The sequence below is a fragment of the Mustelus asterias genome, chromosome 24 (assembly GCF_964213995.1).
Source record: "Mustelus asterias chromosome 24, sMusAst1.hap1.1, whole genome shotgun sequence".
Classification (NCBI taxonomy): Eukaryota; Metazoa; Chordata; class Chondrichthyes; order Carcharhiniformes; family Triakidae; genus Mustelus; species Mustelus asterias.
In genome coordinates, this window is record NC_135824.1 from 19,246,911 (window position 1) to 19,261,438 (window position 14,528).

Consider the following 14,528-nt stretch of genomic DNA (forward strand, 5'->3'; position numbering starts at 1 on the left):
AAAGTAGAATCAGACGCAGTATTATGACCTAGTTTCAAACTTCCAGCTGCGAGCGTCAGATGCTGGAATCCAACACGGCTATAATGACAAGTTCGCTACAACTTACGTACAACTAGGTTAGCCATACCCACTGCAATTATAGGAGAACTATCGTAATTAAAATGAATTTGGTATCTTTTTATTGAGATCCATTGGTATTTCTCAGAGAGTGGGAGAGAGAGAGAGAGAGAGAGAGAGGCGGGGTGATTGAATTTTTTTTAAGGCAGTGGTAGATTGATTCCCTTTGATTAATTAAGAATCTAAGGGTATCGAGGGGGTAAGCAGGACAGTGGCATTGAGGCCATAATCAGATCAGCCATGATATTACGGAATAGCAGAGCAGGCTTGTAGGGCTGAATGGCCCACTCCAAAACTTAATTTGTATGTTTCTATATTTGTATGTATGGATGTACCACCCAATATGAAATGGCTCACTGCTCGAGTGAATGTTCTTTGTGACCTCTAGTCTAAACTGACAAAAATAAAATCTTTTTTAAAAATTCATTCATGGGAGATGGGTGTCACTGGCTGGGCCAACATCTACTGCCCATCCCTAATTGCTCTTGTTCAGAGAGCAGTCGAGAGTCAACCACATTGCTGTGGCTCTGGAGTCACATGTCGGCCAGACCAGGTAAGGATGGCAGATTTCCTTCCCTAAAAGACATTATCATCATAGAAATCATAGAAACCCTACAGTGCAGAAGGAGGCCATTCGGCCCATCGAGTCTGCACCGACCACAATCCCACCCAGGCCCTACCCCCACATATTTACCCGCTAATCCCTCTAACCTACACATCCCAGGACACTAAGGGGCAATTTTTTTTTAACCTGGCCAATCAACCTAACCCGCACATCTTTGGACTGTGGGAGGAAACCGGAGCACCCGGAGGAAACCCATGCAGACACGAGGAGAATGTGCAAACTCCACACAGACAGTGACCCGAGCCGGGAATCGAACCCGGGACCCTGGAGCTGTGAAGCAGCAGTGCTAACCACTGTGCTACCGTGCCGCATTAGTGATGAGTTTTTTCCGACAATGGTTTCATGGTCATTTGTATATTCTTAATTATAGATATGTTTTTTTAAAATTGAATTCAAATTCCACCATCTGCCATGGCGGGATTCGAACCCGGGTCCTCAGAACATTCGTGAAGTTTCCGGATTAATAGTCTAGCGATAATATCACTAGGCCATCACCGCCCCTTTACCAATGTTTAATCCACTCAATGAGTTTAAATTATCCTTTGGCTTCAAGTGACAAGGGCAGAGCGACGTTCAAATAGCTTCTTACTTACCACAGTAAGTATAGATGAGTTTCGAATCCATGAAGCGTACTTTGAGGTTGTGCAGAACCGCAGGCTCGTGGAGGTAACTGAGTGCCGTGAGATCATTTTCGCCCACGAGAATGTCAGGGTTCCGTAGAGGTGGAAGTTCCTTGGTTTGTGGATCAATCTTATATTGCGTCTCCTAGAAAAAATATAATGAGGGTACAGGTCATTGTGTAGCTGTGAAGGTCGGGATATCATGTGTCAGTTAATCTTCCCACCGGGCAAGATGTCTTGATGCTTCAACTGATGCTGTTACTTCAACTAGTGACATATTTGAGTTTTGTTTAAAAACACTCCTGTGAAGGGCCTTGGGAAGCTTTACGGTGGTGGTGATGCTCTACAATTGCGAGTTGTCATTGTTAGATAAGTCAAGGCACAACAGAAATTGTCAAAAATGGGCACTCTTGCCGAGTTAGTACACAGTAATATTCAAATATTCCCACAAAGTTAAAACAAAACACAATCTAGAAAAAAACTTGCACCCATCACAAATGCGGGACATTCCAAAATGCTTTACAGCCAATGAAGTACTTTTGACATGGAGTCACTTGTATAACAGAGGGAACTTGGCAGCCAAATTGTACCAATGAGGTCCCCCAAACAGCAATGTGATCATGACCAGACAGGCTGGTTCTCTCACGTTAATTGAAAAATAAATATCGAGAACCCTTCTTTAAATAGCGCCATGCGATCTTTTACACCCCCCTGAAACAGCAGACTTAAATTCTCATTTAAAGGCAGTTACTCCTGCAGTGCGGCACTCCCTCAGTAACTGCATTGGAGTGCCAGCCTAGTCTCCAAGTCTCATGATTTGATCTATTATTGTCACATGTATTGGTATACAGTGAAAAGTATTGTTTCTTGCATGCTATACAAAGCATACCGTTCATAGAGTACATAGTGGCGAAGGAAAGGAGAGGGTGCAGAATATAGTGTTACTTTCACAGCTCAGGTAGAGAGAAAGATCAGCTTAATATATGGCAGGTCCATTCAAAAGTTTGATGGCAGTAGCAAAGAAGCTGTTCTTGAGACAGTTGGTTGATGATCTTACACTTGTGTATCTTTTTCCCGACGGAAGAAGGTTGAAGAGAATATGTCTGGGCTGTGTGGGGTTGCTGATTATGGTGGTTGCTTTTCCGAGTCAGCAGGAAGTGTAGACGGAGTCAAAGGATGGGAGATTGGTTTGCGTGATGGACTGGGCTACATTCACAACCCTTTGTAATTTCTTGTAGTCTTGGTCGGAGCAGGAGCGATACCAAGCTGCGATACATCCAGAAAGGGTGCTTTCAATGGTGCATCTGTAAAAATTGGTGAGATTTATACTGGACATGCCAAATTTCCTTAGCCTTCTGAGAACGTAGAGGCGTTGGAGGCTTTCTTAACTATAGCATCAGCGTGGAGGGACCAGTGATCTGGATACCAAGAAACCTGAAGCTTTCGACCATTTCCACATCATCCCCGTTGATGTAGATAGGGGTATGTCCTCCATGGACTTGAACCCTCAACCTCCACCTGACCTAGGGACAAAAGAGCTACCCACTGAGCCAAGAGCATAAAAGTTAACAAAGTCAAAAGTCAGCTGATATGTCATCCTCTTTATCCTTACTTCCCTCCCCCCTCATCAAATTAGCAACGAAAGAAATAAACCATTATGGATCTATATTTGGACCAGTGGGGGGGAGAAAAGGTTATTGTCCTCACTGCCAATTTTTAATTCATATTTATAGTTCACTGAGATTTCTACTAAATTGTATTTCATTTTCTGTCCTGATATCGACAGTATTCAATGGCAATGTTAGAGGTGACTGAGCTTACACAGTGACTTCAGTGCGGTGTTAATGTAAGCCTTACTTGTGACTAATAAATAAACTTTAACTTTAAGCTTAAGCAGAACATGATTTGGAAAAATGGCTCAATGAAGGCTCGGGAGAATAGCGCACCCTCCTCAGCCAGACAGAGTTCTCACATGCCACAGGTTCACTTGGGGACAAAGGTACATTGGAACAGAAATGTTTGTGCTGGACCAAACAAAGGGGGAAAGTTTAATTTGTTGTGCATTTCTAAGGGCAAGTTATAACGGACACAGAGCTCAAGCAATGATTTTTCTACATTTTACCCGCATCCCCTGTTTGCTCCACGCTTTCACGTTGTGGTGAACCATTGTTGGTTACCACCAGGAGTGCTGAGCCATTGTCTGGCCAGTACTATGAGTCTGTAGATATGTTACTGTTGGGGTTAGGGTTGGGCTGTTCTACCTGTTAATATAGTCCTATGGTACACTCCAGTTGGCTCCGCCTTCCGGGAGAGGTATAAAGGTCACTGCTCTGCCTGGTGACCCTTTAGTCTGGGATTGTATACTGTATATAGTAGCTCCGTTATTGTTGGTAATAAAAGCCTTTATTTCCCGGGTACATCCAGCCTCCCGTGTGATTTATCGCGCATCACACGTGACCAGGTAAATAATGAAAATACTTTCTTTTCTTAAAAAACTACGGTGAAAATGTAAGCGGCGAGCAGCAGGAACTTTTCATCTGCAGATTATGCCACAATGCAATAGATTTGTTTTAGGACAACAACTTGTTTACGATAGACAAAGGCCATTTTTACTTCAAAGCTCATATCAAACACTAAAAATAACTCTGACAAAGGGTTTAATGGCTGATTCAATGACTTGTGGCCTCTTGGTTGTCGGCAGACTTGTCGAGTGTTGTCGGTTTTGAGTTCCAATTCCAGTATCTGCTGTATTTTGCTCTTATTCATGAAGAATAAGGCACGGTGGCACAGTGGTTGGCACTGCCGCCTCAGCACCAGGGACCCGAGTTCAACACCAGCCTTGGGTCACTGTCTGTGTGGAGTTTGCACGTTCTCCCCGTGTCTGCGTGGATTTCTTCCGGGTGCTCCGGTTTCCTCCCACAATTTGAAAGTCGTGCTGGTTAGGTGCATTGGTTATGCTAAATTCTCCCTCAGTTGTATCCGAACAGGTGCCGGAATGTGGTGACCAGGGGATTTTCACAGTAACTTCATTGCAGTGTTAATGAAAACCTATTTGTGACTAATAAATAAACTTAACTTAAGAGTTTGCGGGTCAGGTGTCAAAGACAAAGAGACCATGTTCACCCCTTGTTTCCTCCACATTCGGCGTGTGGGGTATCCTCGAAGTCTGGTCATTGAGAAGAATTGCTTTACTGCTGCCACCGTGTGTTAACATCACAACCGGACTCTGGGTGCCTTCCACAGAAGAGGGCTGGAAATTCTGCTGTTGCAAAGTAGTGAATATTGATTGACTATTTACAGAGACACACTTCAGCAGGACTCCATTAGAAACTTCTTCCCTCGGGCTTCTGTTACAGGTGATCTGACATCACTCTAGTGCATCTTAACAATTAGGCTAATGGCTATTAACCCTTCAGTTACTATTAACCCCCTTGCACCACACTCACCACTTGGTCTTTGAGGAAAATTATTTTATTCTTTGGCGATAAAATCTGTCTCAGGACTACAATTGACGAGTTTAGTTTTTCACTCCAGTCTTTTGTTCCCACACTGCACGGAGGTATCACCCAGTTAACATTTTACCAGTTGGAAACTTTTGTTAAATTATTCAAAAAATTGTTTTTTTTCCCTCATAAAACCATAAGATGTAGGAGCAGAAATTAAGCCATTCAGTCCTTGAGTCTGCCCTGCCATCCAATCATGGCTGATAGATTTCTCAACCCCATTCTCCCGCCTTTTCCCTGTAAACTTTGATCCCCTACCAATCAAGAACCTATCTATCTCTTTCTTAAATGCACTCAATGACCCGGCCTCCACAGCCTTCTGTGGTAATGACTTCCACAGATTCACCACTCCCTGGCTGAAGAAATTCCTCCTCGTCTCGGTTCTAAAGGGTTGTCCCTTCACTCGGAGACTGTGCCCTCAGGTTCTAGTCTCTCCTACTAATGGAAACATCTCCCCCACATCCACTCTATCCAGACCTTTCATTATTCTGTAAGTTTCAGTGAGGTCCCCCCTTCATCCATCGAGTCCAGAGCCTACAAAAGCTCATCGTACGTCAAGCTTTTCATTCCCGAGATCTTTCCCATAAACCGCCTCTGGAGCCTCTCCCAGGCCAACACATCCTTCCTTAGATAAGGGGCCCAAAATTGCTTGCAAATTTTTTTTGAGTATTTAGTGTTTCAAACCACATGCTGTTGGTTGTCAGCTACTGTGTAATTCTAACTCTTGTAAATAAATCCGTCTGTGTGGGAAAAGTTTTAATGGGGGCAATAAATGACCCGAGTGGATCGACTGCCTGTTATACACTTGTTTCCAACTTTCCTTCATCAAAATTACTCGGAAGGGTGGGGGGGCGGGGGAAGGAGGAGACAGGAATTTCCACTGGAGTTCTACCCCATTATGTATCGAGGAAAGAGTCTTGATTAATGGTCTCACCTTAATAAATTAAATAAATTTTACATTTTTAAATTAACAGGTCAAAGTTACTGGAATAAAATATGTCATTAGGAATGGCCTGTGTAGTCATGCTACATTTAGAATGGGGTTAAATGCAGACACAATGTCACAGTAAATGGCAGTGCCGACTGCACTTGTTGTCGATGGGGAACCAATTAGCAGCTACTCAGGGTGAAACTTTGCCCCAGATACCAAGTCCAGCTATTGATTAGGATGAGGGGGGCAGTGACTCAACAAAAGTCCAGGTCACACTATTGGACAAACAAGAGTATTTTGTGCTTCAAACTATTGTACTGTTGTTTGGGGCGACACGGTGGCACAGTGGTCAGCACTACTGCCTCAAAGCGCCAGGGACCCTGGTTCAATTCCAGTTTCGGGTCACTGTCTTTATAGAGTTTGCACGTTCTCCCCGTGTCTGCGTGGGTTTCTTCCTCCATGTGCTCCAGTTTCCTCCCACAGTTCAAAAATGTGCGGCTTAAGTGGATTGGTTGTGCTAAATTGCGCCTTAGTGTCAGGGGGACTAGCTAGGGTAAATACATGGGGATAGGGCTTGGGTGGGATTGTGTTCGGTGTAGACTCAATGGGCCGAATGGCCTCCTTCTACACTGTAGGATTCTATGGGAGTAAAAGGCAATGGAATACATGCAGGTTCAGTCGGCAGTTAGGAAGGCAAATGCAATGTTAGCATCCATGTCAAGAGGGCTAGAATACAAGAGCAGGGATGTACCTCTGAGGCTGTATAAGGTTCTGGTCAGACCCCATTTGGAGTATTGTGAGCAGTTTTGGGCCCTGTATCTAAGGAAGGATGTGCTGGCCTTGGAAAGGGTCCAGAGGAGGTTCACAAGAATGATCCCTGGAATGAAGAGCTTGTCGTATGAGGAACAGTTGAGGACTCTGGGTCTGTACTCGTTGGAGTTTAGAAGGGTGAGGGGGATAGCAGGATACTGCGAGGTCTGGATAGAATGGACGTGGAGAGGATGTTTCCACTAGTAGGAAAAACTAGAACCAGAGGGCACAACCTCAGGCTAAAGGGACAATCCTTTAAAACAGAGATGAGGAGGAATTTCTTCAGCAAGAGAGTGGTGAACCTGTTGAACTCTTTGCCGCTGTGGAGGCCAGGTCATTGAGTGTCTTTAAGACAGAGATAGATAGGTTCTTGATTAATAAGGGGATCAGGAATTATGGGGAAAAGACAGGAGAATGGGGATGAGAAAAATATCAGCCATGATTGAATGGCAGAGCAGACTCGATGGGCCGAGTGGCCTAACTCTGCTCCTATATCTTATGGTCTTATTTTAAAAAGATGTCAAACTTACTCCCTAACCTTCTTCAGAAGTTTATGGTTCTCCCTCCTCAATGACTACTGCATTGAACCCACATTAAATAGGCCCATTCTACTCCTGTTTTTACAGAAAGGAAACAGGGAACTAAGAGAGAGCTTGTTGCAGACACAACCAGATTACAAACTCAGCCATGTGGGGGCATGTGGGACAGTATTGGGCAGCACGATGGCACCGTGGCACTGCTGCTTCACAGTGCCAAGGCCCCAAGTTTGATTCCTGGCTTGGGTCATTATCTGTGCGGAGTCTGCACGTTCTCATCGTGTCTCCGTGGGTTTCCTCCGGGTGCTCCGGTTTCCTCCCACGGTCCGAAAGACGTGTCTCCCTCAGTGTACCCGAACAGATGCCGAAGTGTGGCATCTAGGGGATTTTCACAGTAACTTCATTGTAGCGTTAATGTAAGCCTACTTGTGACACTAATAAATAATATTAAAATAATATTACCATTCCCTTCACTGTTGCTGGGTCAAAACCTGGAACTCCCTTCCTTAACAGCACTGAGTGTACCACATGGACTGCAGCAGTCGAAGGCAATGCCACACCACCCTGAGGGCAATTGGGGTTGGGCAATAAATGCTGGCCTTGCCCGCAACACCCACATCCTACAAATTGTTTTTTAAGTAGTGGGCTGTTCTTTCATCTCTCCGAGGCTTGTTTTTAAATTGAGCCCAAACCAATTGGGTGAAAATGTGCCTCATGGCAGCAAAGATTCCAATTAAATAGGCTTGGCCAGTCAATCTAATTCCTAATGGACATGGTCCACAGCTCAGAACTGACCATAATGAGGCAATCTGACTGAGAGAACCTTATACAATAGCCAATGTGAGAAATGGAAAAGTTATGCCAGTGCAGTGGGAGATACAGTTCTGCAATGAGGTTTAGATACATGATTGGGATAGAGTAGAGGGAATTTTACTGTTGAACCAGATCCTGTGAGAACTTGAAATATAGACAAATTTCTATTTCCCAGCAGTGACGTATACACAAAAAATTAACCCAGTTCCCCTGCAACAAAAAAAGGGAACTATTTCAGGCCCCAAGATTAACTTACAAGTTTGAAATTGGTTCTTCAGGAATAAAGCATACTGGGGGAACCCAGGGCTTGGGGAGGGGGGGTTCTCATTGTCAGCGGGACTGGAAGATCCTGCCGATGGGAATAGAACATAGAACATTACAGCGCAGTACAGGCCCTTCGGCCCTCAATGTTGCGCCGACCAATGGTACCAATCTAAAGCCCCTCTAATCTACACTATTCCAATATCATCCATATGTTTATCCAATAATCACTTGAACGCTCTCAATGTTGACGAGTCCACCACTGCTGCAGGCAGGGCATTCCACGCCCTTACTACTCTCTGAGTAAAGAACCTACCTCTAACATCTGTCCTATATCTCTCACCCCTCAATTTAAAGCTATGTCCCCTTGTGCTAGCCAACACCATCCAAGGCTCTCACTATCCACCCTATCTAATCCTCTGATCATCTTGTATGCCTCTATTAAGTCACCTCTTAACCTTCTTCTCTCTAATGAAAACAACCTCAAGCCCCTCAGCCTTTCCTCATATGATTTTCCCACCATACCAGGCAACATCCTGGTAAATCTCCTCTGCACCCTTTCCAACACTTCCACATCTTTCCTATAATACGGCGACCAGAACTGTACGCAATACTCCAAATGCGGCCACACCAGAGTTTTGTACAGTTGCAGCATGACCTCCTGGCTCCCAAACTCAATCCCTCTACCAATAAAAGCTAACACACCGTACGCCTCCTTAACAACCCTATCAACCTGGGTGCCAACTTTCAGGGATCTATGCACATGGACACCCAGATCCCTCTGTTCATCCACACTACCAAGTATCTTACCATTAGCCCAGTACTCTGTATTCCTGTTACTCCTTCCAAAGTGAATCACCTCACACTTTTCCGCATTAAACTCCATTTGCCACCTCTCAGCCCAGCTCTGCAGCTTATCTATGTCCCTCTGTAACCTGCCACTTCCCTCCGCACTGTCTACAACTCCACCGACTTTAGTGTCATCCGCAAATTTACTAATCCATCCTTCCACGCCCTCATCCAAGTCATTAATAAAAATGACAAACAGCAGTGGCCCCAAAACAGATCTTTGCGGTACACCACTAGTAACTGAACTCCAGGATGAATATTTCCCATCAACCACCACCCTTTGTTTTCTGACAGCTAGCCAATTCCTGATCCAAACCACTAAATCACCCTCAATCCCATGTGTCCGTATTTTCTGCAAAAGCTTACCATGGGGAACCTTATCAAACGCTTTGCTGAAATCCATATACACCACATCAACCGCTTTACCCTCATCCACCTCTTTGGTCACCTTCTCAAAAGAACTCAATAAGGTTTGTGAGGCACGACCTACCCTTCACAAAACCGTGCTGACTATCCGGAATGGCCGGAAAATCCTGCCCACTGCATATTTTTACGAGGGTCGTTCATTTCACACTAAGTTTTGTCCATGGCCCTCTGTTTGGAGTCTGCAGCAGTCCAAAGGATTTGGACCAGGCACAGTCTGGCAGTCTGCTGTTCATCGAGACTATGTCACTTCAGGCTTCCTATTTGGAGGGTTTCCACAGCAACTCAACCGCAGACAGACACCTTGCAAGCTTATCAGAGCAGAGTCTTAAAGGATCATTTTCTTCTGACACTTCATAACTCTTATTTGTTTCGGGATGGGGTGGAATTCCATTGATCAGTGACATTTCTCACCACACTTGCATTGAGTTCATCAGCAGACATAAGCCGCTTTGCTAAAACCCCTCGCCAGTCAATTTTAAAGAGATCTGTAACATAATTACTGCAACATAATTTTACAGTGAAATAATCTGCAGTCGGTCATAGGAATTGAAAATGCCAGAAATGCACTTGAGCTTACTACATGCTTTGAATAAATTATCTGCGGCAGCTTCCAAGTTAATCTCTGGGGCACCTGGCCTGAAAGAGCGGTGACGGTTGATTGGCTTGTTTCCCCATTTAAGACTCAAGACTAAAATGGAAACTCAGTGGAGGGATGCGATTGGATCTCAAATGGATGCTTTTTAAATACTGACGCTTGCCAGTGTTCAGAGGACCTTGGTTATGTTCATGTGCGAGACCAGCTTGTGTTATAAATTGGCAAAAAAAAACTGACCACAGCATCTGAAACGAAAGGCAAAATCTGTTGCGGTAGAGAGCAAATGGCAATTAGGACCCAAATGGTACATGTTGTCCCAAAGTGATGTTACAGATGACCTTTCACTCAAACTCATTGACGTAATGACAAACGTAAGATCTTCCATGAAGCAAGCAATAATCGAGAGCGCAATTGTTTTTCTTCTTGCATTAAAACATTGCGATATATTTAAGAGTGGCAACCTGAGGTGCCGTTTTAATAATACAGCTGAAAATGGGTTAAGCTCAAAAGCAAGATGTTCAGATCTTCATCTGGGAGTGATTTGCAACAAGTTGAACAACTCTGAACAACTTTGAGTCCATTACTACCTACAATGACAACCAACTGAGCTCACAGCGTCATGCATTGACACTCGCTAGAAGTGACATATATTCATACACAGGGATCCTCTCTTCTAACAAAAGGAATATGTTCAAGCCCCACACCCTTTTTTAAAAATTTACTCAGGAACTTGGGGAACCCATAGTCCCCCGTTATTTTCTCCATGCCAATCAGAGTTAACCTGCCAATCAATCTGCACCCTTTTTTTTAAGCATAAATTGTTGCGATGGTATGAGATTTGGCATTCTTGATGGATGCGAGACATTGAATACAGGAGTTGGGACCTCTTTTTGAAGCTGTACAAGACATTGGTAAGGCCACACTTGGAATGCTGTGTACAGTTCTGGTCACCCTCTTATAGAAAGGATATTATTAAACTAGAAAGAGTGCAGAAAAGATTTACTAGGATGCTACCAGGACTTGATCATTTGAGTTACAAGGAAAGGCTGGATAGCCTGGGACTTTTTTCCCTGGAGCTCAGGAGACTGAGGAGTGGTCTTATAGAGGTCTATAAAATAATGCGGGGCACAGATCAGCTAGATAGTCAACATCTTTTCCCAAAGGCAGGGGAGTCTAAAACTAGAGGACATAGGTTTAAGGTGAGAGGGGAGAGATACAAAAGGGTCCAGAGGGGCAATTGTTTCACACAGAGGGTGGTGAGTGTCTGGAACGAGCTGCCGGGACAGTAGTGGAGGTGGATACAATTTTAAAAAGCGTTTAGACAGTTACATGAGTAAGATGGGTATAGAGGGATATGGGTCAAACGCAGGCAATTGGGACTAGCTTAGCAGTTAAAAAAAGGGTGGCATGGACAAGGTGGGCCGAAGGGCCTGTTTCCATGCTGTAAATCTCTATGATTAAGTAGTTTTGGAAAACTGCCTGCCTTTTCAGCAATCGGATTGTAAATAACTGAAGACGTCTTTAAAAGAGTCGTGTTGAATTGAACCATTGGCTCTATTCTCTCTCCACAGGTGTTGTCAAGAGCTGCTGAAATTTTCCAGCATTGTAATAATTTTGGTGCTCTGCCTGTGCGTTGCGGTATCTGCCAGTTCCCGTTCCATCGCAGGTTTAAAGCACAAGAATCCAGTTTACCTTCTCATCTTCCAATTTCAGATGAAGCACTGTGTCTCCTGGTTTGTAGTCTTTGAGAAGTTCGGCAGATTTCCAGACATCCTCCGCGTCGGGGATCCACACCCTGGCAAACTGCAACACACAAGAGAACAGGGACAGTTTGTGAATAAGCTGCCTGCAGTGAGGGGAGTTGGCATTACTGTTAAATAGGCCCCAGTTCTATCAGCTGCACCATGTTACATCCTGCACACCCTTCCCGAGGCAGGTTGGGAAAACCACCAGAGGGCCTGGCAAAACCACCGCAGCTGTCCCATATGTCATGGTTGCCGTGTGCAGAAAGCGATTCTTTCAGCATGACCCTCATCCTACTTAGTTCCACCTGAAGCGAGTTTTATTTTTATTCATTCATGGGACATGGGCGTCACTGGCTGGCCAGCATTTATTGCCCATCCCTAGTTGCCCTAGTTGAGAGGCAACCACATTGCTATGGCTCTGGAATCTCAGGTAGGCCTGACCAGGTAAGGACGGCAGATTTCATTCCGTAAAGGACATTAGTGAACCAGATGAGTTCTACGACAATGGTTTCATGGTCATCAGTAGATTCTTAATTCCAGATTTTTTTTAAAAATTGAATTCAAATTCCACCATCTGCCGTGGAAGGATTCAAACCCGGGTCCCCAGAACATTAGCTGAGTTTCTGGATTAATCGTCTAGCGATAATACCACTAGGCCATCGCCTCCCTAATTGTGACAGTTGCTTTGTCCACAATCCATAAACTTGGTGGAACTGATTGTTTGGGCTGGTCATTGCAATGGCCCACATCACTGAGGTAGTCTGAAGATTAGAAATAAGGTCATGAGAGGTTTAATTTTCCCTTTAGTGAAAAGAACATTAAACTTCCCACACAACACAGGGTTCTTAAACGAGACAGCAATCAGTCTGCACAGCTTTATACAACATGAGGCATTTCAAAGGAACCTTCTGGAAGGTTCAGCACAGTTGGTTTCACCAAATGTTGGAAACAGAGCATGAAGCTGACAGGAAACAGTTGGGACTGTGCGAAAGAGTTCATTATTAAATCAAAATCGCTGAATTCAAACTCAATACTTCAGCACAAGAACCTGAATGTTTAAAGAATTAATTTGAATTTGTTTGATTCAACAATAAAACCAACTTTGAAGTGACAGGAATAGATTGCTTTGTCCTTGTTTCAAACTGATCTGCACCAGAGAGATGGAATTTTCCTTTCTGTACTTATTGTTTTTCTTTATCCTTTCAGGGGATTTAGGCATTGTTGGCAGGGCCAGCATTTGTTCCCCATCTCTAATTGCTCCTGACCTGAAAGGCTTGCTAGGCTGTTTCAGAGAACAGTTATGAATCAAGCACATTGCGCTAGGTCTGGAGTCACATGCAAGCCAGACCAGATAAGGACAGCAAACTTCCTTCAATAAAGGATATCAGTGAACCTCATGGGGCAGCACGGTGGCTCAGTGGTTAGCACTGCTGCCTCACAGCACCTGGGACCCGGGTTCGATTCCCAGCTTGGGTCACTGCCTGCGTGGAGTTTGCATGTTCTCCCCATGTCTGCGTGGGTTTCCTCCCATAGTCCAAAAAACATGCTGGTTAGCTGCATTGACCATGCTAAATTCTCCCTCAGTGTACCTGAGCAGGCGCCAGAGTGTGGCGTCTAGGTAATTTTCACAGTAACTACATTGCAGTGTTAATGTAAGCCTATTTGTGACAATAAAGAAACTTATGACATTGATAATTTCGTGGTCACCATTACTGAGACTGGCTTTCAATTCCAGATTTAATTAATCGAATTTGAATTCCAGCAGCGACCATGGTGGGATTTGAACCCATGTCTCCAGAGCATTGGCCGGAGCCCTAGGTTACTAGTCTAATGACGCTACCACAACACCAGCATCTCCCTTCTATACCCGAGAGAGTGGTAGAGAAGTCCTCTATATCATAGACAGACCCCATTTTGATTTCTGGTGCCCCAAGAACCAGAAACTTGGGTTCAACCACACAACTGAAGGCAACAAATATGCAAAAAATGACAGATTTACAAACTGAAATGAAAGACTCATCAGCTCCAACCGGTCCAAAACTCTGCCACACAGACTGAGGCAGGAAAGGCAATTGCATTTGAATAACATACCGTTAATACTGTACAAACCAGGCAATAACTTGTAGTGGGGAAGAGATGATCGATGAAATGCCAAAATCACCAAGAATTGCAGCACACACAGTATTTCTCCGCCATTAGCTTTGCAACAATGGTATCTTACCCCTCATGCCCGCCCCCCCCCATCAGTTTCGTGAAGTTGTTGCATTTCAACAATAGAATCATACAGTGCAAAAGAGGCCCTTCGGCCCATCGAGTCTCCACCGACATACGAAAGACACCTGAACTGCCACTAAGTCCAGCACTTGCCCCCATAGCCTTGACTATTATGATGTGCCAAGTACTCATCCGGGTACTTTTAAAAGGATGTGAGGCAGCCCGCCTCCACCACCCTCCCAGGCAGCACATTCCAGACCGTCAACCCCCTCTGGGTAAAAAAGGTTTTTCCTCACATCCCCCCTAAACCTTCTGCCCCTCACCTTCAACTTATATCCCCTTACGACTGACTCTTTAACTAAGGGGAACAGCTGCTCCTTACGCACTCTGTCCATGTCCCTCATGATCAGGTCGTCCCTCAGTCATCTCTGCTCCAATGAAAAAAACCCAAGCTTACACAACCTCGCTTCATAACTTGAATGT

The 14,528-nt window shown here is 44.5% G+C and overlaps 1 protein-coding gene across 2 annotated transcripts in view; it reads right to left on the bottom strand.

Moving 5' to 3' along the window:
• myo5aa (myosin VAa) overlaps window positions 1–14,528 on the bottom strand; it is a 238,552-nt gene that overhangs the window by 156,240 nt on the left and 67,784 nt on the right. For both annotated transcript variants that reach the window (XM_078241369.1, XM_078241368.1), the window contains exons 3-4: window positions 11,779–11,889; window positions 1,336–1,507 (exon numbers count right to left, since the gene is read on the bottom strand). In XM_078241369.1, coding sequence (XP_078097495.1) covers window positions 1,336–1,507; window positions 11,779–11,889 — 283 coding nt within the window. The remainder of the gene's footprint in view (window positions 1–1,335; window positions 1,508–11,778; window positions 11,890–14,528) is intronic.